The sequence below is a fragment of the Ptychodera flava genome, chromosome 18, assembly GCF_041260155.1.
Source record: "Ptychodera flava strain L36383 chromosome 18, AS_Pfla_20210202, whole genome shotgun sequence".
Taxonomy (NCBI): domain Eukaryota; kingdom Metazoa; phylum Hemichordata; class Enteropneusta; family Ptychoderidae; genus Ptychodera; species Ptychodera flava.
This window is the reverse complement of record NC_091945.1, coordinates 7,300,146-7,325,560: the sequence shown is the minus strand read 5'-3', so window position 1 is coordinate 7,325,560 and position 25,415 is coordinate 7,300,146. Positions and strand designations below refer to the sequence as shown.

At 35.1% G+C, this 25,415-nt stretch overlaps 1 protein-coding gene across 7 annotated transcripts in view; it reads left to right on the top strand.

Moving 5' to 3' along the window:
- Positions 1-25,213, top strand: part of LOC139116754 (WD repeat-containing protein 37-like) — a 30,848-nt gene extending 5,635 nt beyond the window's left edge. For 3 of the 7 annotated variants that reach the window (XM_070679397.1, XM_070679396.1, XM_070679393.1), the window contains exons 2-13: positions 1,073-1,298; positions 2,450-2,575; positions 3,759-3,814; positions 7,253-7,394; positions 8,295-8,411; positions 9,107-9,174; positions 9,775-9,844; positions 10,628-10,804; positions 11,352-11,493; positions 14,784-14,918; positions 15,844-15,958; positions 17,897-18,224. In XM_070679397.1, coding sequence (XP_070535498.1) covers positions 1,082-1,298; positions 2,450-2,575; positions 3,759-3,814; positions 7,253-7,394; positions 8,295-8,411; positions 9,107-9,174; positions 9,775-9,844; positions 10,628-10,804; positions 11,352-11,493; positions 14,784-14,918; positions 15,844-15,958; positions 17,897-18,031 — 1,500 coding nt within the window. In that variant the 5' untranslated portion in view covers positions 1,073-1,081 and the 3' untranslated portion in view covers positions 18,032-18,224. Of the gene's footprint in view, positions 1-1,072; positions 1,299-2,449; positions 2,576-3,758; positions 3,815-7,252; positions 7,395-8,294; positions 8,412-9,106; positions 9,175-9,774; positions 9,845-10,627; positions 10,805-11,351; positions 11,494-14,783; positions 14,919-15,843; positions 15,959-17,896 lie in introns of all 7 variants that reach the window. The other 4 variants (XM_070679395.1, XM_070679398.1, XM_070679399.1 and 1 more) reach the window with 4 other exon arrangements.
- Positions 25,214-25,415: the final 202 nt, after the last annotated feature.

Sequence of the window (25,415 nt, the reverse complement as noted above, 5' to 3'; positions counted from 1 at the left end):
TGTACTATATGATGTAGGTATAACAGTCATTATCTTGGTGTTTTGAACGTATTGTTAGGTTTTCAGATAAAAACAGCAGAATATTAGTGTTCCATACATATTGGCATCATACCACTTTTTTTTCAAAACAGGTGATAACATACAAGTTGCACATCTAAAGACACAATGTGCAAAAGTGACAGAATTATTGAATTCAAATTTTTGCAAAATGTATAAAATGAATTTCGAGCTCCTTACAAAGTACAAGCACAGGATTGCACTGGTAAACCATTGTACAGAGAGCCAGCTATATAAACTGTCTGTAAATCTAAGTATAATCAGTACAAACAACCTGAGTTATTTTTTTCTTTGCAGAGATTTACATAATTATGAATTTTTCAGTGGTATCTGTTGTTTCAGTATCAACTGCAGACTTCTATGGCTGCCTAGGATGCTCTACATACTGAGTTTGTGTTGTCATTTTGCTGTGGCATTGTACAATATTGTGACTTGCTCCAGTAACATGCATTCACTCATGAGGAGGTAGTTTGCCTAGTAAATTACAGTAAACAAGAGTTATATGTTAAGTAATGATGAAATTTCAAGTCACGTGTGAGGAGAATGATATTAGAATTGCTATAATTAGCTTGTATCATGTTTTGTTTCATAATAGGGTGAAACCCAGTCACACAGATATTGAATTTGAAGTGCACGGAGATTGAGAGCACAATTGTACATCCAAGCTTGGAAAGAATACTGTACAGGCCAATATGTCGTCTGTCAGCTGAATTACTCATGCTTTTTTGCACACTCATGTGACTCGAAAACACATGCTTCTTCACAATGAATCTAACTTCCTTTGCTAAAATTCTGACTGCAAAGCAGCTGAGTTGCTTTTTAGCATATGCACATCTGCTATTTCAAACTCACACTGGTAACCAATGTTTGTACAAACTGTCTGTCTCTCTCATGCAGCTGTTCGGATAGTTTTGAACTATCTGCTGCTTCTGTTATCACACAGTGTTCTACAAATCTTGAATAATAGTAGCTCAAGTAATTGTGCACTCACAACGGAAAATATTCATTTTTCCAGAATTCTGAAATGCCAACTGAAGGGGTTCAATTGCGACCAAAGAAGACCAACAAACAAAGGCTGAGTATAAGAAGAACACACAGCTCACAAGATGGTGATTCTGATTTCAAAAGATTATCTGAAGGTGTTGACAGTGCGCTTCCTCCAGCCCTCAGATCCAGGCTTTGGGAATTATTTGCACAGATAGAAAGAGAATTTGAATGTGTTTGTGCAGAGAATGCAGTTTGTAAGTAAATTTCGTTTGAATTTTAATTACGTTAATTATTTGAAACAGTTTATACTACATCACGTCTTCAAGTAATTTACTGGTAATCAACACAATAATATTGAAGTTGTAGTGTGAATCAACTCAAATATCAAATATCACTGTAATTTGTCATCAAGCAAAGTTCTGGTCAGATCAGTCATTCGAGGCAGGGCTGTACCCCTCCTCTTTACTGCCCTGCCTTGAATGACAGAACTTCCACTCTGTTCTTGTGATGTCCACAAATTCAAGGAAAGCAACGAACAATGACAGTCTGTCAACAAAAGCACCTTGAATCTCCAAAAATGGAATTGTCTTGTTCTGTGAAAAGTGGATCAATATAAGACTATAGTCAGATGTTGTCATCTTCTGCATCTTACCATAGTTTCAGTATTAAAACAAATCATTTATTAGCAAGATATATTATTTTGACACACAATGTTAACGTTAGCGTGTACTCAAGAAATGCAGTTGTACCCGAAATGTCAGCATAATTTGTGTTGGGGCACACAGCAATGAGTGAAGGTTGTATGAGCCCTTTCTGTTTAACGCTCCCACTAGAATAATACATTTAGACGGAGTTTCAGTACACATACTGGTGGCCAAGGTTGATACCAGGGATGATAGCAATAATACAACTTTTTCACCCGTTGTGATCCTATTGAATTTAAAACAGTATTGGGTTGTATCATAACTTACATATGGCGGTACAAGGCTTCTCACACAGCTGATTATAGGAACCTAATTGCAGCACTCAATCCACATTTCAAGAGAGACATCCTCATATTTGTAGAGCTGCAACTATGATAATTAGCTGTCACATTCCAGGAGACAGATGATGTATTTTTAGGACAATGAAGCAGCTGAACCTGAGACTGTGACAGTTACTAAAAATATTCTGATTTTTAAAAATGATGGTGACATCATCGGAATGGAAAGTCAAAATAGCAGTGATATCTCGTGTGCCTTCGTTGGCCTCCTCTCATAATTGGTTTTCATTTGCATGTTCAGAGATGTCCAAACAGCAATGTGATCAAATGTTTCTCTGTATGTTCAGATAGAAGTGTTCAAAATGCAGTTGTAATGATACTGTATCAGTGAAATGAGATAACACTCTGTGATTAAATTTGCAGTGCAAGATAAAGTGGAGATGCTGACGGAAAAGCTTGAGATATACCAGAATGAAAAAGGAACTGCAGATGGCATGGATTCCGTGGACGGTGCTAGTAAATTCTCAGTGAAAGTGAAAGAAAATAAAGGTAACAGTGGAGTGATCATGTGTTACAGCTAAATTCCCACACCCAGACCCTCCGTTTTGGGGGTTTAAAGGTAGAATGTGCCTGGGGGACAGTCAAACTTTCACAATTATCTTTTTGGCCTACCACTTGTTCAGCTGATGGAGTTTTATTTCTCCCCATAGAGATAACACAGGGATGGCAGCCATTTTGAATTTCAAATAACGGTAAATATTAGGTAATTTGTTTCCATAGTACCAAAATTTGCATGGTGACCCTGATTTTTATTCATGATTTTGAAAGAGATCGGTTGGAAGTTTGCTTGAGTTTAGTTTGACCAAAAGTTTAAATGTCATTTTTAAGACACAAACTACCTTTTAATAACTGTGTACACAAACGTGTATCATATGGTTGAGTGATTTTAACTTCTAGAGAACTTGGGATGTACTATATGTACCAGTAGTTTTCATCTAGAAATGTAAAATTGATATCACAGTTACAGGTGTTTTAATTTGAAGTGAGAGTTTGATGGGCGCTGGCATCAACTAATCCATTCAATCTGTCTCTTTCCCTTCTCGCTTTCCACCAAAAAGTTATTGATACTTTTCCACTGCTTGACAACTCAGTAAGACGCCCAGCTAAAAAAATTCAAAAACAAAAATGAAATGATACAAATCCGAGGGAAAGTTGAACCTTGAAGACCAATAGTAATAGCCGCTTTACAAAGGAAATGTGAAATGTAACCCTTTCACCACCAAATTTTGGTACATTCCTAGCTATTTCAATAGAGTGGGCAAATCTATGTGGAGGATCATGGGGGGAAAGGGTTGATGCATGAAATATGATGATGACTTGGCTGCTGCAACGGTGAAAGACAAGAAGTATTGTCATATGTTGACTAGATCGTGACTGGGAGATTCCTAAAACCCTCTCTGTTTCTTCACTTCCAGAATGTACTATCATGGATCTTAATATTTTTTATTTCATAATGATTTAGCATTTTATTGTAACTATTTTAATCATTTCATGACAACAATGAAACGCAGAGGGTAGTCAGCTTGAGTGAACTGAATTCAAGCCCCACACACAAGGCTCATAATAAATGCCACGCATGACGAGATGAGGTAATTCCATGTTTGCGTGTTCTATTTCAAGAACTTGTTTGCCAACTCACCGGGGCAGTGCTCTTTTGTTTTCTATTTCCCAGGTACCAGTCAATTGTCACAAAAATTGAAGACAACGTACAAAGCATCAACCAGCAAAGTGAGTGACTATATTATCTACACGTTTCTATTAACCCAGAATCTCTTTCACACATTATTACTGACATTTTATTGCCGCGTATAAGTTAATGGCCACGTCAATAAATATGAAAGTGAAACTGAATGAAAATTTTACTTTAATTTCACGTAGTTCTTTGTGGCTGAAGTTCAGTCAATAGAAATTCTAGTCTTTTAAAATATCAATTATAAACTGACACACATTAATTGTTCTAGTTAGATTTCCTCATAAAGAGCAAAAATCGCTGTATTTGAAGCATTTCAACTTTAAATACAATATAATACAGTCATTTGAATAAACTACTATAAGGGTAAGATTAATAAGACAAGGCAATTTTTAATTTTTACCTTCTTATATTTTGCCGTGCTTGTACAGTGACTGTACCGTCATATGAAATACTTCATAGATTTATTCCTAAAGAGAGATTATCATCAGCTTTGTGCTGTTCAAGATTGAAACTAACACAAAACAAGATTATGGCAGCAAAAAAATATTATCCTCAAATTTTCTTGACTGGACAGTAAAATTTAAAAGGGTAATTTTGTGAATATTGTGCATCTGATATTATGACACTGAATGCTTAGTCACTGCAAGTATATAGTATCAGATTTAAACATATTGTAAATTTCATTGCCTATAAATGTATTCACTGTACAATGAAACAGCAACTCAACCTTTGAACAGATAACAGTGCAGAAGTATCTGTGACTTATTTTATAGCACTAGAAACTGGGGTGGAAAGAACTACTAAATAATTTTACATAGATACCTAAATGAAGATACATAACTGTAGGTATAATGAATTATAAATGACATACATCTACATGTAGCACCCTTTAGTTACAAATCATTTTCAGTGTCTCTCAGTTAACGTATGTATTGGTAGGCTGAGTAAGGGTTGCCCTACTGTACCGGTATAACATTATTTTTTATTTACGAAAAATTCTCAAAATGGGTAATATTCATTAGAATCACAGTTTATTTCTGATGACAGTAGAACACTTTCCTTTCCTTTTATATCTGACAAAAACATTAATTTTAAAGATATTAAAGTTAGTTGGTGCTTTGTATGAGCCCTTCACAGAAAAAGATGCCAGTGTGTCAAACTGAGATGATAAATCACATTTCGTAAGTTTTTATTGTACTAGGATGTTGAAAAACAGTATATTATTTTACAGAACTGGAGAGCAGACACTATTTTGGAAATTTTAAATCAAAGTATTTAAATTATTTCCGTGATATGTTTTTTGATTTTTTCAGCCTACATGTATGTCCAAACTGACATGACATCATATCACAAAAGAAATCATTTGTAAACAGCAGTTCTACAAGTGAGCACCCTTTGTAACTTTCAGGATGTTCAATTCTAACCCTTTCCATCCAACTTTTGGTGTAAGTCTATTATTTTGGGGTTTTTTGGACAAATATGGACATCCTCACTGCCACACAGAGAAGGGTCAAATTTAGAATTCTTTGCTGAAAAGCCTATGATTTTAGAAAAATGTTTTCATCTTGTGAGGGGTATTGGATTTCTGCCAAAATAAATTGCTGAATAGATTCATGCAGATGTTTGGTATCGATGATAAAGTATGGTGACAACAAAAAAATAAATTTAGAAAACTTGATTATAAAGGAAGATGAGAATGGGCTGTGTTTTGTAAATTTATGAGTTTCACTTTTATATCATGCTGAAATGAGATTGAAACCGTAAAGTTATGAAATATACAAGACCAGATAAGATTTATGAAAAATGAAAGCATGATCAACATTGTATGAAATGTATCTGGAAATTAAAAAATTTATGGGGTCAATATGAGGTTATCAAATTTTTGCTCGGCTCTCAGGACATCCTGTTCCAAAAATTGAAAGGAAATTACATCAACAACCATCACAAGCTAATAAAGTCAGCTTTCTCTGACATGTATCACAAAAGAAACGTCAGTCTGTGAAATAGGTTAAACCTAGAATTCGAATGGACCATGGTACAAATAAACCCGTGCAATAATACCTGTATTTCTGTACATGCTTGTTCACATAGGTGTGTCTGTATTGCAGTCACATGAACTTTTGGGCGTAATGAGTCGTTAGAATACCGGTACATCGCATCTTTTTTATTCTGGAGTAACACCATTGTACTAGCACTGTGATAGGAATGCCCTACATAATTTGTATTTCACACTTCAAGTTCAAAGAGAACAGTAAGACGTCACCTTTCCAGATACTTCCATGCAGTATGGAAAGAGTTATAAGAAATGTTATGCAGAGATTTGTTTTAAATTAGGGAATAAGTATTCCTGACCTATAGGCTTTGTTTGCTGGAGGTCCTGGTGACGATCAGCTAATCAATAGGACTTACGAAAGGTGTAAAAACTCTGTGGTTTTCATCATCGAAATGATTAGAGGATTCAAAAGAAAGCTTCGTTAGGTTCAGCCTATAATTAAAAATGGAAAAGCACTATCATGCACAAATGTAAGGTTATATTATGAATGTTGATCGATGGAATTGTTAGCCATAGTCTTCCCAGATAAGAATTGTTACCATGGATATTTTGACCCTAATACTCCTGTTTTCCAGTTTATTGTTCCCACTATGTTATAGAGTTGTAGAGTTGCACCATATACAGCTTAGAATATGGGCATCTCTCCTTTGCATTTTAAATTACCGTCACATCATACACATGTCTTGACTTTCAATTTTGTCATGTCATTTCATTTCTTCAAGTTAATTTACTTTTTTAAGGCGATACCGAAGGATTCAAAGCGCGCGTTGGTTGCTATGGCTGGCAACGTTCCAAACGCGCACTTTTGCACGTGCAAAATCTTACCGTTTCGTCGTTTTCTATGGATATTCAACTCCTGGTATTTTGAAAATGCTCCAAATTTTTCAACTCTCTCAATTGTAAACCATTTTAGCTGACTTTTGGTAGGATTATTGAAGTCATACATGAGAATATAGATAAGCATGCGTTTCTAAAAATTCCGGACCGTTTATGAGATATCGCCGTAAAACCCTTCAAAATTTCACAAAATGACACAGTAGTTATTTTTCTGTTCAAAAATCGTTTGTACTTGAACAGATAACCTAATCCATGCTAGGGGCTCTAAACAGATATCTCATGTGTTACATTCTGAAATTTTGGAAAATTTGATGCAAATTTGTAGGAGCTGAAACGTTTTAAAGTAGAGCTGTGAAAATTTGTATATGTGTGACGTCACTGACCAATCGCGCGACAAACCTGCGTCTTTTGGAATTGTATGGTTCTGTAAATTTTTATTATGCAAAGAAAACCATGAAAACTTTGCATTTTGATTGATTTCGGAAATTGCCCTTAGCAACCGTTGCTTAACAATTTGAATCCTTCGGTATCGCCTTAATGCATAACCAATCTAACTCTATATTCTGGTGGTAATACTCTACAGATTGTATCGAGTTTTAAGACAGGCACCAGTGCATCCAGTTCTATGTGTCAGATCGTAAGACCTTTCCGGGGTCACAGAGATGGCGTGTGGGAAGTTTGTGGTGCAAGATTTGGTCAGCCAATCATTGGCACAGCGTCAGCTGGTAAGTGTAACCCACATGACAAGAGCAGTGTTTTTGTTGTAAAAGATGGTAAACTGGTAAGTGTTACCAGGGTTCCCCAGTCATTTGACCACAGACTCCCTCGGTATATCAATGCAATCAGACTGGGGGACATCACTGAAGAATATTACTAGGATTTCTAAATCATTTACCAATGTTCCCAAACCTTAGCAAAAATACTTAGGAGAAAACTACAATCAAAAGTAAATTACAATAATGTACAAATCTTTTAGATTTGTTGTGTTTTAATTGTTCTCAAGTGATATTTTGTTGACAAGAAGCTGTGTTGTTCCAGTAAATATATGCACAGAATAAGTTGCTGAATTTCAAGCAGTCATCGAAAAGATTATTCAAGGCTAGCAAACTACTTCATAATTATTGTTTTATTGGCTCATAAACTTCATAAACAAGCACATAAGGGTCCATACGCTCCTGGAAAGTCCTGGAATTTTGAAGCCTCCTGGAAAGTCCCGGGGCAATCCTTTGAAATGAAACTGAGCCCTCGAAAGTCCTGGAAAAACAATAAGCCACACAATTTTTGAATGTCGCTAAATGATCAGTCATGATACACAAAAAATGATTTATAATAAAAACTATGCTTGGGAAATGCTATTTTGAACCTGAAAAATCTTTGAAATTTGCTGATGAAGTCCTTGAAAGTCCTAGGATTGTAGGTCACATTGAGTGTATTGACCCTGCACATCAACTTCATAAAACAGAGAATTTGATAGTGCTGAAAGTTATTTCAAGTCAAGACATTGTAAAATATACTTTTTACACTGTTTCTTTGCCAGGCAATGGGTATAAGTAAATCATAACTACATAATTATACTGAACACCTTTCAATCCATTGAAATTTATGTCTGATCTTTCCTACTACAGACAGGACTGCCAGGTTGTGGCACATTGAAACTGGTGCATGTCTTCTGCAATACCTTGGACATTCTGGTTCCGTCAACTCTATCAGATTTCATCCTAACGAACCGTTAGCTGTCACAGGTAACGAAAAAATATACATTACTGGTACTCCTTTTATGTGGATCAAATGCAAGTGTTTGTAGTCTTTTCTTGGTAATTTTATCCCTGAAAAAGATCAAACAATCTACGTATCTGCTGTTCATTTTTTGATGACTGAATACCTTCTCATATCGTAAGTAGAACTTTTATTAACAGGAATTTCAGGAATATTTGCTTAAAATATTTCAATAGAAGATTATCAGTCTATATGTACAGCATGGAAGGTCTATTAAAATTGATATTGCTGTCTTTGTATTCCTTTATCTGTAAACTGTCTTTATGCTTTTAGCATTCAGAAGCTGCTTGTACACATTGTCTTGCTTCGTCATCTGTGTGTAGCAGTATGTATTCAGTAATTCACCGTGTATTTTGTCTGAATCAGATAGCCCTGAAGACATGGTAGATTTATCTTTTATGGGTGATGAAAAGACCCAGACACAAAATCATTCATTATTGTTGATCAGAACTTAATATCATAAATTATGTGGCAAATTACTGTCATTCAAAATGAGTGAATTAGTGTCTTTCTTTTCCCTGGTCTTTTTATCAGCCTTTTCAATTTCATGAAATCGTAGTTTTTGTCTTAATGTCATGTGACACAATGGAGATGCAAGTACTGTTATCTTTTTCCTCTGCTATCATCCACGTTTCTAACCAAATGATAATATTTTTTTCAGCATCTGGAGACCATGAAGCCCATGTCTGGAGATCATTTGTCAACCTTCCACAGCTGTCAGAAGACCATGTATGTAAAATGACATTTTGCATTTTCCCCTCAACCTTTATGAATTAAAGTTTGATGACTTTCTTACAATTTTTGTTTTCAATGGTAATCACAATTAATTGTTCTACTCTCTCACAGCATGTTGAGATACACAGTATTCAGCTTGTCGACTCAGCATATACATGTGCAGACTGCATTGTTATTGTTGACAAGGGAATTCTGACCCAGGCTAGAATTAAAATGTGAACAGTAATACTGGAAAGGGTAGTTATTTCAATTTTGCAAAAAATTTACAAAGTATATTGCCATTCTTGCTGACAATGAAAGAACTCAGCATTTGATAAAAGTTACGATTAAAGGACAGTGACTTTTCCAGAGAGTAGATATTTGCCTCTAAGTTTATAGAATTATCATCATTCTAAAATCTATGATAAATTGTTTGTTGAAAATGTTTAACAAAATTACATCATATACTACAACCTTCATCAGTTCTGTTGTGTTGTCATTTGAATGGAGGTAGAATTCCATCGGTGAATTTCTTGAGGAGGCTTACCCTTCATAATAGATGAAAGCTTCAAAGTTGTTGTGTTGTAATACCTACCATTGTATTTTGTTTCCCAGCAGAGATCAAGGCCATCATCAGGAGATGACGACTTGGACGGCTCTGACAAAGATGACGTTGACACGGCAGGTAAGAAAACCAAACTTTGTATACACTACCAGTCAATGAGCAACCTCCTTATCAACCTATGATATAAATCAGATCAGTCAATCGGTGAATTCTGACCTCCATAGATGAATGTATGTGTGACCTATGACCTCTGTCAGCTGTCTGACCCAATGACTATTTATTTTTACATTGTCTGTCAACATGGTATATTGACATAAAGCTTTCTCCCAGCATATGGCAACTTCACAATTTTATTGTGAAATAGAGCAGAACACTTCGAAATTTTTGAATGATTTTCCTTCAAACGCTAAAGAAATTTTACATACACGGCTAAGAAAGATGATATTTGGCTATGCAGTAAGTCCCAGATATATAATTAATTCATAATGTGCAAAACAAAAGGACAGAATTTCATTTCATTTAGATTCAGAGATATTCAGAATTAAAATTGCAAACACCCTGTGAATACAATTTAGGACTGTGGAAAGGCCTTTCCACTCAGTCAAGTATATCCCTCCACATACAGGTGTATCATTGCCCAGAAAAATTAGAATTTATGTTTTAATACAGCAGACAATGAGAGAAATATATTTCCTAGTGGACTAATTGCGGGTGTAATGTTTTCTCATTTGTCATATTGTACGTCATAGCGTGTGATACTTTATCTAGAATATTACGCGGTAAATGTCCAATATCAGTGAGTATAAATGAATTTACAGAGAACAAATAGACATGTTGAAATGTACATAAGCATTACATAGTTTTACGAACCCAATTTTTTCTGTTAAATTATTTGTTTTTCAGTGGACAATGACAACATAACACTGATCAGGACACCGCAGTGTGTGTTGGAAGGTCATGCAGGGGTCATCATATCGGCTGACTGGATGACAGACGGAAGACAGATTGTGACGGCGTCATGGGACAGGACAGCTAATCTGTATGATGTTGAAACCTGTGAACTCATCCATACACTCACAGGTATGTGCGCATCTGCTCCTGAAAGTGGCAAATAAATTTGATCCAGGAATTAGAAATTTCTCAGTTATGGAATCATGTTTCAATTCAATATCTTTGTCAGAAGGTGTACTAAAATTAACCAGAACAGATGTTTTTTTCCATTCACTTTGCATGCTAAGTAAACATTTCATTACAAGAGCAGTTGCCACGGTAAGCTTCCTGAAAATTTTGCACATGATACGGAACTTCCATATCATTGTACGATTATATTTGAGACAAATGACAGAGGGGAAACTGACAGAGACAGACAGTGACAGAGAGAGAAATGGGTTTGATGGGGATTAAAGTCCCGGAGAAGGTGTAGGAAACCTTTTAAAACATAGAGAAAAATCAAAAACTGAAACCAGATTTATGGTCCAAACTTACTTAGCTAAAGATTCAACTTTGTCCTGGTAAATATTGATCAGTTGTGAAAGATAGAGAAATGACAGTTGAAGTCCAGACCCTGGCTGTTTGTACCATACATGGCATCATTTTACAACTTTTATTTGTTCATTCCGTCTCACAGGTCATGACCAAGAGTTAACTCACTGCTGTACTCACCCTATGCAGAAATTGGTTGTGACATCATCAACAGACACAACGTTTAGACTCTGGGATTTCCGAGATCCCAATATCCATTCCGTCAATGTGTTCCAGGGACACACAGAGTAAGTTTGAAGTTTTAATTTTCAACTCTGTAGTTTGAACTTGTGTGGAGTAAGTATGGTGGAGGTTTATAACAATTGTGTCATATTTGTTTTTAGCTTCCATTTGCCATTTGTAAATATGGCAAAAGAAGCTACACATGTAATACAGCTGTCCAGTGTCCGCTGTCTGTCTGTCTATGTACGTCTATGTCTGTGTAAATATATGTATGTATGTGAATCTGTCAATACACTGAGTTTCTCAATACAGTGGCGCTTATCAGTTTGAAATAGAATTGATCGCAATTTCAGGTTTGTTAGCTCACATTTGGTTTTACCAATTTGAGTTTATCGTATAGGCTGAAGTCGATGGCGTCTGTATGTATGTGTGTATGTATGTATGTATGTATGTATGTATGTATGTATGTACGTACAGTATGTCCGTCAACATCAAAAACACGCAAAACCGCTGCACGTTTCAGCTTGGTATTTGGTGTGTGGATGCATCCTGGGCTACAGATGGGATTTTGTTCAAATGAAGTCTGCATTGCCAAAATTATGCAAATGAGCTTACAAAATGTGAAAATGGTTAAGAATTAATAACTCAAGAACCGCTTTTTTGATTGATTTGAAAATTTGTGTGCAAGTACCTTAGGTTAACCTTATACAGTTTTATGAATATTGTGCAGATATCCTTAATTTTGTATTTTTGCTGAATTTTTTTGTGATTTTTCTCATTTTCAGTAAAAATTCTTCTTCTCTGAAACCGCCAGCCCAATCGCTCTCAAATTTGGGTTGTCTCTTTGCAAGGGTGTTACTCTTCTAATTTGTTGAAATTATGACAAAATTGGGAAAATTACTATTTTTGTGCAATTTTGTCATTTTTGGTCAAAAAATCTTAGACAGTATTTCCTTTTTAAAACCACTAGACAAACAGCTTTCATATCTGGTACACAGATGAACAGAGATGACAATAGTTAGATATGTGGAAATTGTCCTGAAATATAAAAAATTGTATTTTTAAGACAATATGGTCATATTTGGTCAAGAAAACTTTATCTCAAAATTACTTGTTTGATAGCTTTGTAATTTGGTATAAAGTCCCTTGTTTGATAGCTTTGTAATTTGGTATAAAGTCCCGAAAGATGTTATTAGATAAATTTTCTGCTCAAAGTGTTGTATATTTTAGGTAATTTTCTCAGTTTGTGACCTTAAATGACCTACACCAACCCAGGATATGTTGTGAGACAATTTTGAAGGCTGTGAACATAATTTTGTCATATTTGGTACCAATTTGTAGGAAAATTTGATCCAGAAAACAAAGCTGAGGTGATTTTTTCATTGCGGACCAATTTTTGCAACTTTTCTATGTAAGACATACAAGAACTGATGAGAAATTTGGATCCAGGATAATTCCAGATGTTGTAATCACCGCCCACAGTGGGAGGCATTTCACTATCTGCAACTAACTTAAGTGCTAAGGTTGTAAATGTACTTCCTGTCATTTGATCTTATGTAATACCAAGGGGTGGAACATTTGATATTCAGGAGGGGGTAGGGTCTAGAAGATCGATGATGCAGCATTACTTTTTTACCAGATCCCTTGTGCATTTTTGCCCACTCCCACCTTTTCTTTTTTTATCAAGCCTTCTCTGTTTTTTGTTGTTGACATTTGCTTATGTATTTAGGATCTGCTTCTCCCATTGCTATAGAAGTTGATATGCATGTTCCTAAAGATGACCTCCAGTACCTAAGTTGGAGACCTTATTTGCTTTTGTCATTCTTGTTTTTCTGGTTTAAATATTTCTTGAATGGACCAATTCAACCGAATGTGAGCACATAGTGTCCTTGACGGTATTTGTTACTAAATATTCCTGCACGCGCACAACATCGGACAACAATGCCTAAAATTCGGACAAATTTTGTTGTTGTATGCATGGCTGTTGTTGCAGCTTGTAGTCTGAGCCATAAATTCATATAAATTAGTGTGACTTTTAGTAGCCATTTAACACCAGCAGGTTTTCATTTTTGTCGTGTATGCAGAAAATGCAGACAAATATTTATTAATGAAAGAAAAAATGACGTCATTTGCTATTTGATGCGTACATATATTTTAGGTCACGATATGCATTTTTGAAATTTTCGTGTCATGGCTACAAAAATTTGCAAATGAGTTCAGTAAATGCAGAAATGGTAAAAAATTTGAGATGACAAAACTACCAGATGTCGTCCATTGAAATTTTGTCAGAATAGTCCTGCTCAGTTGCAGAAGTGAATTTGTTCAAGCCAAGTTATCTGGATGACTTATGCAAATGAAAAACTTCTTGCTTGTGGGTTGGATTCAGTTATTTTCTGAAAACTTATTTGATGCTGATTTAGGCTTGTTCACATGACTACTAAGCAAATAAGCACAAATTATAATAAAAATGGTAAAAAATTCCGAACTCAGAAAGTGCTTTCCCTAAGATTTCAAAATTTGCTTCATTAAATTGCTTACAGCATGTATTGGTGTATTCTTATTTTGTTACAATTTTAAATATGTGCTAACCAAGTTTAGAAAATAACTATATCCTGCTAAAGAGCAAAATAAGTCTTTAAAAAAATTGTCAAAACTTCTATGCCAAAAAAGTTCAGTTTCTATTACTTAGATAATAGGTACGGATGTTCTTATGGCATTTAGGTGCGTGTTTGTTCAAATCAAAGTTGGATAAGTAAGTGATACTTGAATGAGCATGAGAAAATAATATGACAAATGGTCAAACATTGAAACTCTTAAGCCTATGAATTTGAAACTCAGTAAAAGATACCTGTTTTGATGCAAATTGTAGGTAATTCATATCAAATTGATCAGATGATTAATATGCAAGTGACCAACATACATCATTGAATGAAAGAGTCCAAAATAGTTAAAATTCTACACTCAGACAGAGCCCACTCTTTGACTTCAGTATTTGTTAAATATGTCCTAAATATAAAAGTTCGTTTGAACAAAGTAGTTGAAATGACTCATATGCTAATGAGCAAAACAGATGGCCTGAGAGTAGAACAATGTATAAAACATTTACGAATCACCCTTATGAATCTGTCAGAATGTTTTAATTACAAAGCTTTCTAAATGTAGTAAACTGCAAAAGTTTGTGTAATTTTTCCATTTTGTGGTGTTTTCACACTTTCTTCAACTGGAAGCATGCTGCAATAAAATGGCGGTATTTTTTTCAAATACTTGCTTCTCCTTTTGTTTCCAGACAACAGAGCAAAATTGTTTCCATAGTTTTGTTATTTGAACTGCAATTTTTATGTGTTTCTGTCTGTAGGGCTGTAACTTCAGCAAGCTTTGCATCAGGTGACAATGTTGTCAGTGGATCTGATGACAGGACAGTGAAAGTTTGGGATCTGAAAAATATGAGGACTCCCATCACGACAATCAGAGTAGACTCAGCCGTCAACAGGTAATCAGAAATGTTATCATTGTTCAGTGTAACAGTGTTGCTAGATTTAACCCTTTGAGCGCTTAATTTTCTCCCGCCAAAATTTAAGTGCAAAATTTTACCAATTGTTATGAATTTTTTTGAATTTTTTTGATAATTTTGGACCAAATGGACATAACATTTCATTGGCTACACTTTTTCTCAAAATTTTGGCAAAAATCTGAGAAAAATTGACTGGGGTCTATTTTATGAAGGGGACAAAAATTGACTTTGGCGCTGAAAGGGTTAATTTTTGTTTCACTTGACTTCAAGTAACATTGATATCATATCAGTTTGTAAAATTTCTTTGTCACATTTTCATTCGGCAACTTCCATATTGAAACACACAAGTACCTCCTATGGAGAGATATACCATTAAAACATCTCTTACCAGTAGATATGTAGTATGTATGCTTGTTTACCCATGTATTAACCCTTTCAGGGCTGATTTTTGGATAACATACCATATTCATCCATGGGGAGTAACCGCGGGGGTGATATGACATTGTGTTGTTTAATTTTGAAATTTAACATTATTGTTTTTATAGATACTCTTGGCATGTTATTCAACATTTCACAGTTGATGGTCAAGTATAAGAAAACATTAAACTTTACAATAACAATCATCTGTTCTTATCATTGATAAGACAAAGCCTGCAGATGATAGAAAGTAGTGCATAATTTGTTCATACCGGTATTTCATCAAATTTACAAATAATGTGAATCGATGAAAATCTAACTCAAGGCAGCTGCTTCACATCAGAAAAAAAGTCACCTGGATTTTGTAGTGTTCCTGTTCTATGTGCATTGTTAAGGAGACAAAATTAGACAACTCATTTGTTTTCCAATACACCCTAGGATCTGTGGTTTTCCTCTGTTCAAGGTGTGATGTATAATTTTATTTCAGGTTGTCAGTATCTCCACAGTACAATGTGATGGCCATACCACACGACAACAGACAAATCCGACTCTTTGATCTGAATGGTGTGAGGCTTGCCAGGCTACCAAGGAGTAGTAGACAGGTGAGAGATTACTTAAGGTAGTATGCACCTCAAAATTAAAAGACTCAAACTTTTGCTAGTACTCTCAGTAAGGAAACTTTAAAACATTTACTTTCAAAATTCAGAATAAATTCAGGGATCACCACACAAAATTTCACACTTAAGTCATAGATTACCTAATTTTTACCAACACTTGAACTTCAAAGTGGCCACCATTTTATTGTCATGCATCAATTTAAATATTATTCCCAAAAATTGTTTCTTCCTGATGTATAAATGAATATATTCAAATTTTCTAATGTAGCAAATGTATATTTTTATGAGAAACGTCTATGGACATCGAGAACACCTAAATGTGACATCAGTAGGTGTTTGGCCTTTTGAACTGCCCTCAATAGCCTCCAAATTCTAATTATCAAGGACATAAATGGGCCGTAAGAATTACAAAAGAAAAATATGACTAATTTTCTTTTTATGTACAGGACACAATATGTCTCTGAGCGAGTCTTAAATATAATTTACTTTCTCCATGGCAACGAATACATCATTGTACCACGGCCATTTCATGGCTAGGAGCGAGGTTTAAAAGTGTATGAGCTGAAGAGACAGCCATACAATGAAAATAAACAACGAGTTGACCTCATTTCAAGTACTGGTCATAAATCTTCAGTATGGAGAAAATCAAAACTGTAGCGCTGGTAATATTTTATCATAAAACTTGTACAGTGAAACCAACCATTCATCAGAGAAAATTAAGTGCCCCAGTTTTGAAGCAATACCTTTCTCCCTTGGATGAAATATATCATTGTTTAAATTTTTGCCACAATTGCTGTTAGTTGTGAAGTAAATTACCCGAGCTGATCAAAATATGCAATTATCCAATGTACACTCAACAACTAAAGCATGATTGATGAGTTTAAAATGTCAATAATAAACATTTTTCATTCTCTGTTTGCTCAGAGAAAGTCACACAGGTTGACTGAAATGCCTGTGTAATCTGATGATTACAATGAATTTCTGCTGTTGCCATAGAAACAGTTTCCATAAACACTGATGCAAATTGTTTGAACCTGACCCAGGGTTATGTCATGTGGATAATTAATTTCTTCCATGGTTTGTGATTTAATTCCAGTGTCTACAAAAGCATCAAAATTTGTGATTTTTCTTATTGAATACATTATGAATATATCTATGTGGGTCCAATATGGACAGCATTGAATGTAAAAAAAGGACTTTGCAATTTCCAGAATAATTTCTTGGCTCCAAAGGTTGGTCTCACATTGTGAAGATGGCGTAAACTATAAATTAACGGAACCATTTAGTGCTAAACCAAATGACATATGGTCTTTTAAGTGTAGCACAGTTAATTATTTCTATCAGCAGGTGCCTGCGAAATTACCAGCCGCATCTTGGTAAATTCCTAGATTATTTTTAGGTTTTTATACGACACACAATGAAATGTATCATTGTAAAGATGGATTTTAATGAAATCATCATGAAAACAATGATTGTCACCATGTGTCCAGTTTTTGAGTCTCATTCATGAAGAGAAATAATTAAAAAGTGAAACTATCAAATTTGAAAGGATCTAATGAAGCCTACAAAAATATTATGGTAGTTTTCCAATAACATGACCAAGCCTAGCTTCTGACACTAAACTTCTGTTGCATTGTCAAATATAATGCATGAATTTACATATATATGTTGACAGTTTTCATAGACTTCCAACTAGGAACAGTATAAAAAACCAAGAAGTCCTAATTCACCCACCCTGTTCTTCACGGCTATGGTTCCTGTCTTTGCATTTGAAAAATGAAAAGAAAAATGTCAATGTATTGTGTTCAATTGAAACAATAACGTTAGCTTTTAACAGTATATTGAGTCATACATATGCAAATTACGTCTGCTAACATTTTCATCATCATCACATTTCCATGACAATGACCTTATCCATTTCAGGGTCACCGTCGCATGGTTTGCAGCACGGCCTGGGTTGACGAGGGCAGTACATGTAATCTGTTCAGCTGTGGTTTTGACAGACAAGTGTTAGGATGGCACATCAGTGGATTGGCCAACCAGAATGCTGAAAAGTAAATGAAGACAAAGACATAAGTCAATATTGAGATCAAACTGTCGCATACGTATAGGACGGCGGTCTCGTCTGACCACAAAACAGTAAGGAAGTTACCAAGTAAATGAATAATACAGAACTAGCAGTCTCTGTATCCAGGAAGCTGCAAACAAACTGCTCACCTTGTATTTCATCTCCCCCCCCCCCCAGCTAACCTTTGACCCACGATGCAACGTGGCATCAAAGCAGAGTTTTGTCACCATTTCTATGACTTTTATCAGCTAATCAGTAGATAGTATTTCAAACTTGATATCAGATCCTCTTTGCTAAACCTTGTACCGGTACTGCCACAATATGGATACAACTTTATTGATTTCCCATAATTTGTTTGGCAATACAGAGAGACATTTGGAGGGTTAGTTACTTTACACAATATATGAGAATATGAAAAATTTAGACATATATCCCTGATTTTGCACTATCACTGATGTCAATTTCAACCTCCTCACAGCACTTTTTATGGTATAATCCTATTGTTCTTTGCAAAAATTGGAAACTTTTGGAAGAAAAAATGGGTGACACGATGAAATTTGTCTGGCATTGTATGGATGTCACCTCTACCCAAGTTCAAGGTCAAATATTCAAGGTCAAATTGCCTGAATTCAGTGACTCGACACCATCAAGTTTAATGTCAAACCAGACATTCTATAAATGCTTGGTAAATGTCTTAACACCTTGATTAGCATATAGCAGATGAATCTATCGAAGCCTATGTAGATCTGCAGAGCATGAAAAATGCCAACTTTTCTCTAATTTTCACATAATTTCTGTTGCTTCAAGAGCTTGAAGGATACCAAAATTACACAACATGACCGAAATAATATACTCAAGAATCTCACTTTCAGGGTAAAGATTCCATTTTAGTGCAAAGTTATTTGTCTACCACTGGTAGTACCGTATTCCTCTGACTATAAGACCCCGCTCGAGTATAAGACCCTCCCCCACTTTTTGAGGATTTTCGAAAATGCTATACATCCGTATATAAGACCCCTCCCTAGTTTAGTTCAAAAAGCCAACAAATAACAACTCAAAATTGACGATACTATGACTTCAACGAAGTTGTTGCTGACTGGCCATCTAACGATTTAGAAGAGCCTTAAGATGCATATTTCGAATGGGCTGATGTTGCTGATTGCCCATTGACACCTTGAAGGTCGTTTGGTCTTTGTTTGAGTCTATTGAAGAGCTGTAATGGAGATACTATTTTTAGGCAGGGTGTGTAAGCATGAGCACATTGTTGTAAATTATTTAGTGGTTAAAACTCCCTTTAAGACACAGAAAAATCATTAAAGATGCTGAAATGGTGTGACATTGACATTTATTTACTGGAACGGCAGGCAAAACTAAATTTTGTCCTTGTACTTTTCTTTCTGTATCATTCCGTTGTTAACCTTCTGTGGCCCCTGCTCCATATAATAGAATAATCCACAATGACCGCCATATTGCTTTGCTGCATGCTGCAAGCTGATCCACGATGTATGTGTTACCATTTCATGCACGGGTTTACTGTTTGTAGCTAACAGTTTTTCGCCTTGGATCATGAATTCTTGCCGTCGACAACCATGAATTTCATTGCCATATCATTATTTTACTCGACACAGACCTTAGATTGAAAGAAAGGTTGGTTATTTTTACGTACAGCAAATGCATGTATTGTATACGCCATGAGTTATACTGCATGATGCCAATCCGGTAAATACATGATTGACTTTCTGTTTTGAATTGTCTAGGTCTTTCAAGAATTGTTTCAAAGTTTTGTTTCACCTCACAAGTCATTTGATCAGACAGGGATTGTTTGAACAGTTGAAATTTTAACAGCGATTAAAAAACAACAAGTCAGTTAGGTTGGGAAGTCATCGCTAGATCGCTGTGTTTTATCTTTGAAGGAACGGTTGCCATTTACATGTATTTTCGACTTTGTGTATTCTCGAGAATAATTTGTCAGATGTTGCTCATATAAGTAAGCTTTAGTACGTTCTGCCAAAAAATGTGTGAAAGTCTCGAGTAATGCTGAATTGGCGTGAATAAATTAGCATAAATTAGCAGTGTTAGTTCAAAACAGGGGATGGCTCGATTATAAGACCCCCCTGATAATTACAACCATTTCATGTTGCTGACCCCGGGTCTTAGAATCGGAGGAATACGGGTAATAGTTTTGTACGAGCTTAGATGAAAAATTATGGCCTTGCAAATTACAAGAGTATGTTGTATTTAAGACGCACCTTGCTGAGGGTGTTAACTTGACCTTGCATAGCTTAATGATATTCAGCTGTCCAATGTTACATTCACAGCAACTTCTTTCCATATTATCGTGTACATGACTTGGTCACTGCTACCCTGATGTGCTGAAATTTACTCCCAGCTGCTGTGCAGCGGTCCAGTCTATCTCTCTTGAATAGGGTGACATCAAATACATGGAACTTTACAATCAGATAGAGATACATTATGTTCAACACCTTTCTCCCCAAAATGGTGTCCCCGCATATATCGGTCCAACCATCTATTTGAAAGGACAGGTTAGACCAAAGTGTGGTTGTAAAAGGTTATACAGTTAAGCAAGGTCTTTCAGATGTACAGTTACAGGTGCAATTATCTCCCAAGAATGTGAAATGTGTGTGTTGATTACTTTTATTTATTATTCTTAGTTTGCTGTGTACAAAAATGAGTATCATTAGTGTGAGAATGAATAATTAATTTTGAGAGTGAAGTTTATGATATATGTTGTTTTAAAGAATTTATAAATCAATATAGTATACATGTTATTTTTCTGAAAATTTCCTGAGCAAATCATACATACACTGAGTATATGCTAAACTTTTGTGGTCGTATCTGCAGTTCACATCTCTCCATGCCCATGCTCATTATTTGTTTTGAAAACCAGTCAGAATCGTAGTAAGCTAGTGCATAAGTCGGTACAGCTCATAGAAAGGTGAAAGGTCACAGTTCACTACAAGGTCACTGCTGCCGACTCTTGCCAATTTAGGAAAATAAAATTGAAAACTTGCAAAACTGAAACACTGACAAGAGGCTCTAGTTGGCATGAAGAACTCATTTTTTTTATTTTTTTTGCAAAATATTTTCTATCATGTTCAGACAGTATTTAGTAAATGCAGTTCGTATGCGAATATGTTAACAATTTTTTAATATTTATATGATGTATTTGATAAGGCTATAAGACTTCTCTTGATTTATCATAATTTTAGCACAAAAAGAAGTACCAGTGCTTTAAATTTCAGACATAATTGACAGGTATGAGCCAAGTCTTTGCATTGCATGGCATTGCATTACATTGCATTGCATAATTGACTGGTATGAGCCAAGTCTTTGCATTGCATGGCATTGCATTACATTGCATTGCATAAGAGGCTGTTAGTGACAGAGTACCCATCATGGGCATGTGAATACACAGCCAGTTAAAGGTGTACATGATGAAGTGGGTGTATATTCTCCCAAAGACGCAAAACAGTGCTGCTGAAGACAACATCTAGGCTCAGATGACGCATTGGACAATCCATGTACTAATATGTTAGAAATTAGAACCCATTTTTAAGTTAGCACTTGTCATAGCATTAAGTGAAAGAATTGTAGCAAGTTAGGCTAGATTGATTGAAATCATATCGAGAGAGAGAACCTGGTTTCAAGGGAAACAAAGTGAGATGAGTATTTAGGAGCCTTATTTTATGATAAGTGGGTAATATCTGACATAGGACTCAAAGAAGGACAGAGATCCATACAGATTTTAACAAATAATTGGCAATCATAGCAAGCTAAAGAACTTAAAGTACACCTTCAAACTTCAAGAGGTTGACAATAGAGGTTAGGTATTGAATTTAGTTTTGAAACAGAAAAGTGATGGTATATGTTTATATTTCTATTTTGAAGTTCAAAGCTACTGTTTAAATTGATTTTTAGTCAGTACTGTTCCATTTAACTTTGCTTTGAAATGCTACAAATTGTACTACTTTATAGATTACTTCATATCACTCATGCTTGTTGTTTTTCCTTTTGTTTAACAACAACATTGCTGATATTTTTGTGTTCAGATTTTGTCAATGTTTTGTCATCATGTCCAATATATTTGCATGTTGTGTAAATGCATTATTTCAGTATTATAATACTTGAATCACTAAACTGAAAGTTAAGTTGTTTTGCAGACATCCCTTCATGTTACAAAATGTTCTTTTGTGTTATTTTGTGATTGACTATCACAAGGCAGGGGAACCTCTGGAGGCATTTAATCTATTTTACTTTCCATACCAGGCAGGCGTAAGGTCAACTGATTTCTTTTATTCAACATGATGTCCAACAGGCTTAGTAAAGTGATATTATTACTCAAGAAAAATAAAATATGTTTCAATTTTTGGAATGAGATACACCACATGTAGAATGTAACAACAAATCATACAAATGACAAAACTCTTTGCTACTTAATTCAACACTTTGTTGATCTTAAAGGCACCAGTGGTGTGTTTGAATTCAATAATTTTAAAATAATGCTGCTTCATAAGATTACCAGTTTAAAGGGTCTGTAGCTGTAGTTTTGGGTTGGTTTTTCACAAGATCTGTTTCCTACTCCCCCAGCATGTTAGAATACCTACTATTTAGTTTGCCTATACAGTATCTATGTGTATAGAGTGCACTGTAATTGTGAGCTCCATTCATTTGTCAACAATAACATTGTGGTCTAGATATCTACAGGCTGAGTCGACAAGCTGAATATTGTATATCTCTAGCTCTACATGCTTGAGGAGTAGAACAAGAAACTGCAGTTAACACAAAAAACAAAATGGTGAAAATATCAAAAGTTACAGCTAATAGCCCTTTAATAATTTATTTTTGGTTCTAGGAGATCGGATTTTTGTTTTTGTTATCATGCATGTTGTTATGTACAGTCACAATTTGTGATGTGAATCTCAAAGCCAATGCTGATAGTGCAATCTTTGAAGGTCAATTGCTGGAAAAGGTGATGCCTGGCAGACTACACAAGGTGTATGTATCACCTTCAAAGGCCATTGACCTGAAAATTGTTTTCTTTGCCTTATCATACTTTCTAGACTGAAAGATCCATCGCTCAAGGGCCCTCTCTACGCTCCCCCTCTTATGCAAGAGGAGGGAAGCGTAGTGTCCTCAAGCGATGGATTTTTCAGTCTACTTACTTACTGGCCCTTGGAAAATGCTAGTTTGATGACAGTTGATCAAGGGCATAGACACAGCGCCCTCATGAGGCTGTGAAAGGTGATTCTTTGTGGATTGGTTGCTTGAATGTTACTGAACAATTTTACTGTTCATAGTAATGGCCAAAATGATCATTTGCATGAATGAAATATGTTTAAACATATGTAGTACTGCTTGTAACAAACACATAGCTATTCATCCAGGAATAGTTGCATGTTTCAGTTTCCGTTTTTAATACCACTCAGCATTCATCAAACTCCTCTGTGTCCATCCGTCTGCATATAGAAGACTCATATAGAAGACTCTCGTCACATGACTTTACGGTACAGTATTTGGGGTGCTAATGAAAACAGTGTCTCCCAGCCCTATGGGACAAACATGAATGCCAAGGTCTGCAGAATGGTATAGACTATTATAGCTTACGATGGTGAATGGTAACGCTTTGTTTCAAAATTTCTCACCGCTGCTGAACTATTATCCTGCCAAGAGAAAAACGGCAAGACTTATGTTCCAGTATCTTAAAGTCAAATATACTTCTATGCAGATCTAAAGTGAATGTGTTTTCCATCTGAAAATGGACACAATTCTCAAAAAAGTATTCAAACGAATGATATATTGTTAGTTTTTATGAGTGGAATATCAAATCTTGCTGACAGACTTTCTGATGTAGCAATATAAAAGTGACTTTCCTCATATTGTATGATTTCACCTGACATGCAATGCATTTTTCTGCCAATAATTGTTCTGAGTATACATTTTAGGTAGATACGATAAATTTTGACATATAATTTGACATGTGATACTGTTACAGTTAGGAAGCTTCATAGAAATTGAAGTTTGAATATTTGTTGATTCAAAGTTACTACAGTTGATGTACAAGATTTAACTTTATTCAGTTAGTATAATTAAACCATCATTTAATAGTCTTTTACATATAAATACTCAATCCACTTTTACGGTATGCCATCATGTATTGGACTGTTATGAATGACAAGCGTCAGTTCACTTGCCAGGTAAAAAGAAATTGTAAATAATATATAGTTATTTTTTTTATTTTGTCGTGTTGCTCATAACTGCATTTTGCTCAGTTTAATTTTGTAATTGATAGAAATGTAGCTGATATGTAAAAAACAGCTCATGAATTTTGATTGCTAGAGTTGCCTAACATGAGTTTTAAAAATCTTTGCTATATTTTGATCTGTGTATGGGATATGTAAGAAAGTTTTGACAAATATTTTCCAAGGGATTGAAAGCAGTGCTCAAAGAACTGACAAAAGAGTTTGTCTTAGTAAAGCTGCTTTGGATAAGACTCGAAAAACTTTGACAAGAGTTCAACCTGTTTGCATCTTACTAATCAAGAAATTATCAACATGTTGACTTGTCAACAGCATGACAATTGCAGTACTTTAAACCATCCATTGTTTGCTATCAGTAACATTTTTGTTAATTAGAATAAAAAGTGTAACCTCCACTTAAAATACTCTATAAAACTTATACCATTCTCTCTTGTAGTATACAATCTCTAGATTTTCATTTCACTGTTGATTGTGAAAACATTGTAATGATATTTTTTCACATTCTCCTATGTAAATATCTCAAGCCTCTACAAAAATTAACAGTCACCTCTCATGGTTTTTCTTTCGACTAATTGTAGAAATAATGGTAGCTCTAATTACACAGATCTTTTCAACCAGTTTTATACAAGTGTTTTCCGGTACCTCCTTGACTGCCAAGCTTTTGTCACACACATTTTTTTCTGTTAGGAATGTGGACCCCTATACAATAAAATGGGGGCAAAGAGGCTTTATTTTTCTGGCACTCCATAAGCACAGACATATAGACATCTTTATTTACACACTGTAAAGCTTTAATGATTTGTGTTTCTCAGGGTTCTCAATGTATGATATATTTAATTTTTTTTCTTCTGTTTGGCTGAATAAAAATTGAGTGCCACTCTTGAAAATATGTAAGTTCCCAGAGTGTGTTTCAATGCTTTAAATTGTAATAGAGAATTGGGTAGAGTGGGTTCAATATTCAGATTCACATTCACATTCAGATATTGTGTGATTTTGGAATCTGAATCTGACTCTGATCTGAGTGGTTGCTATCGTATCGAAAAGCATGGTGAGCCAACCATTCTAAAACTAGAACGTCTCCAGATTTATTGTAATA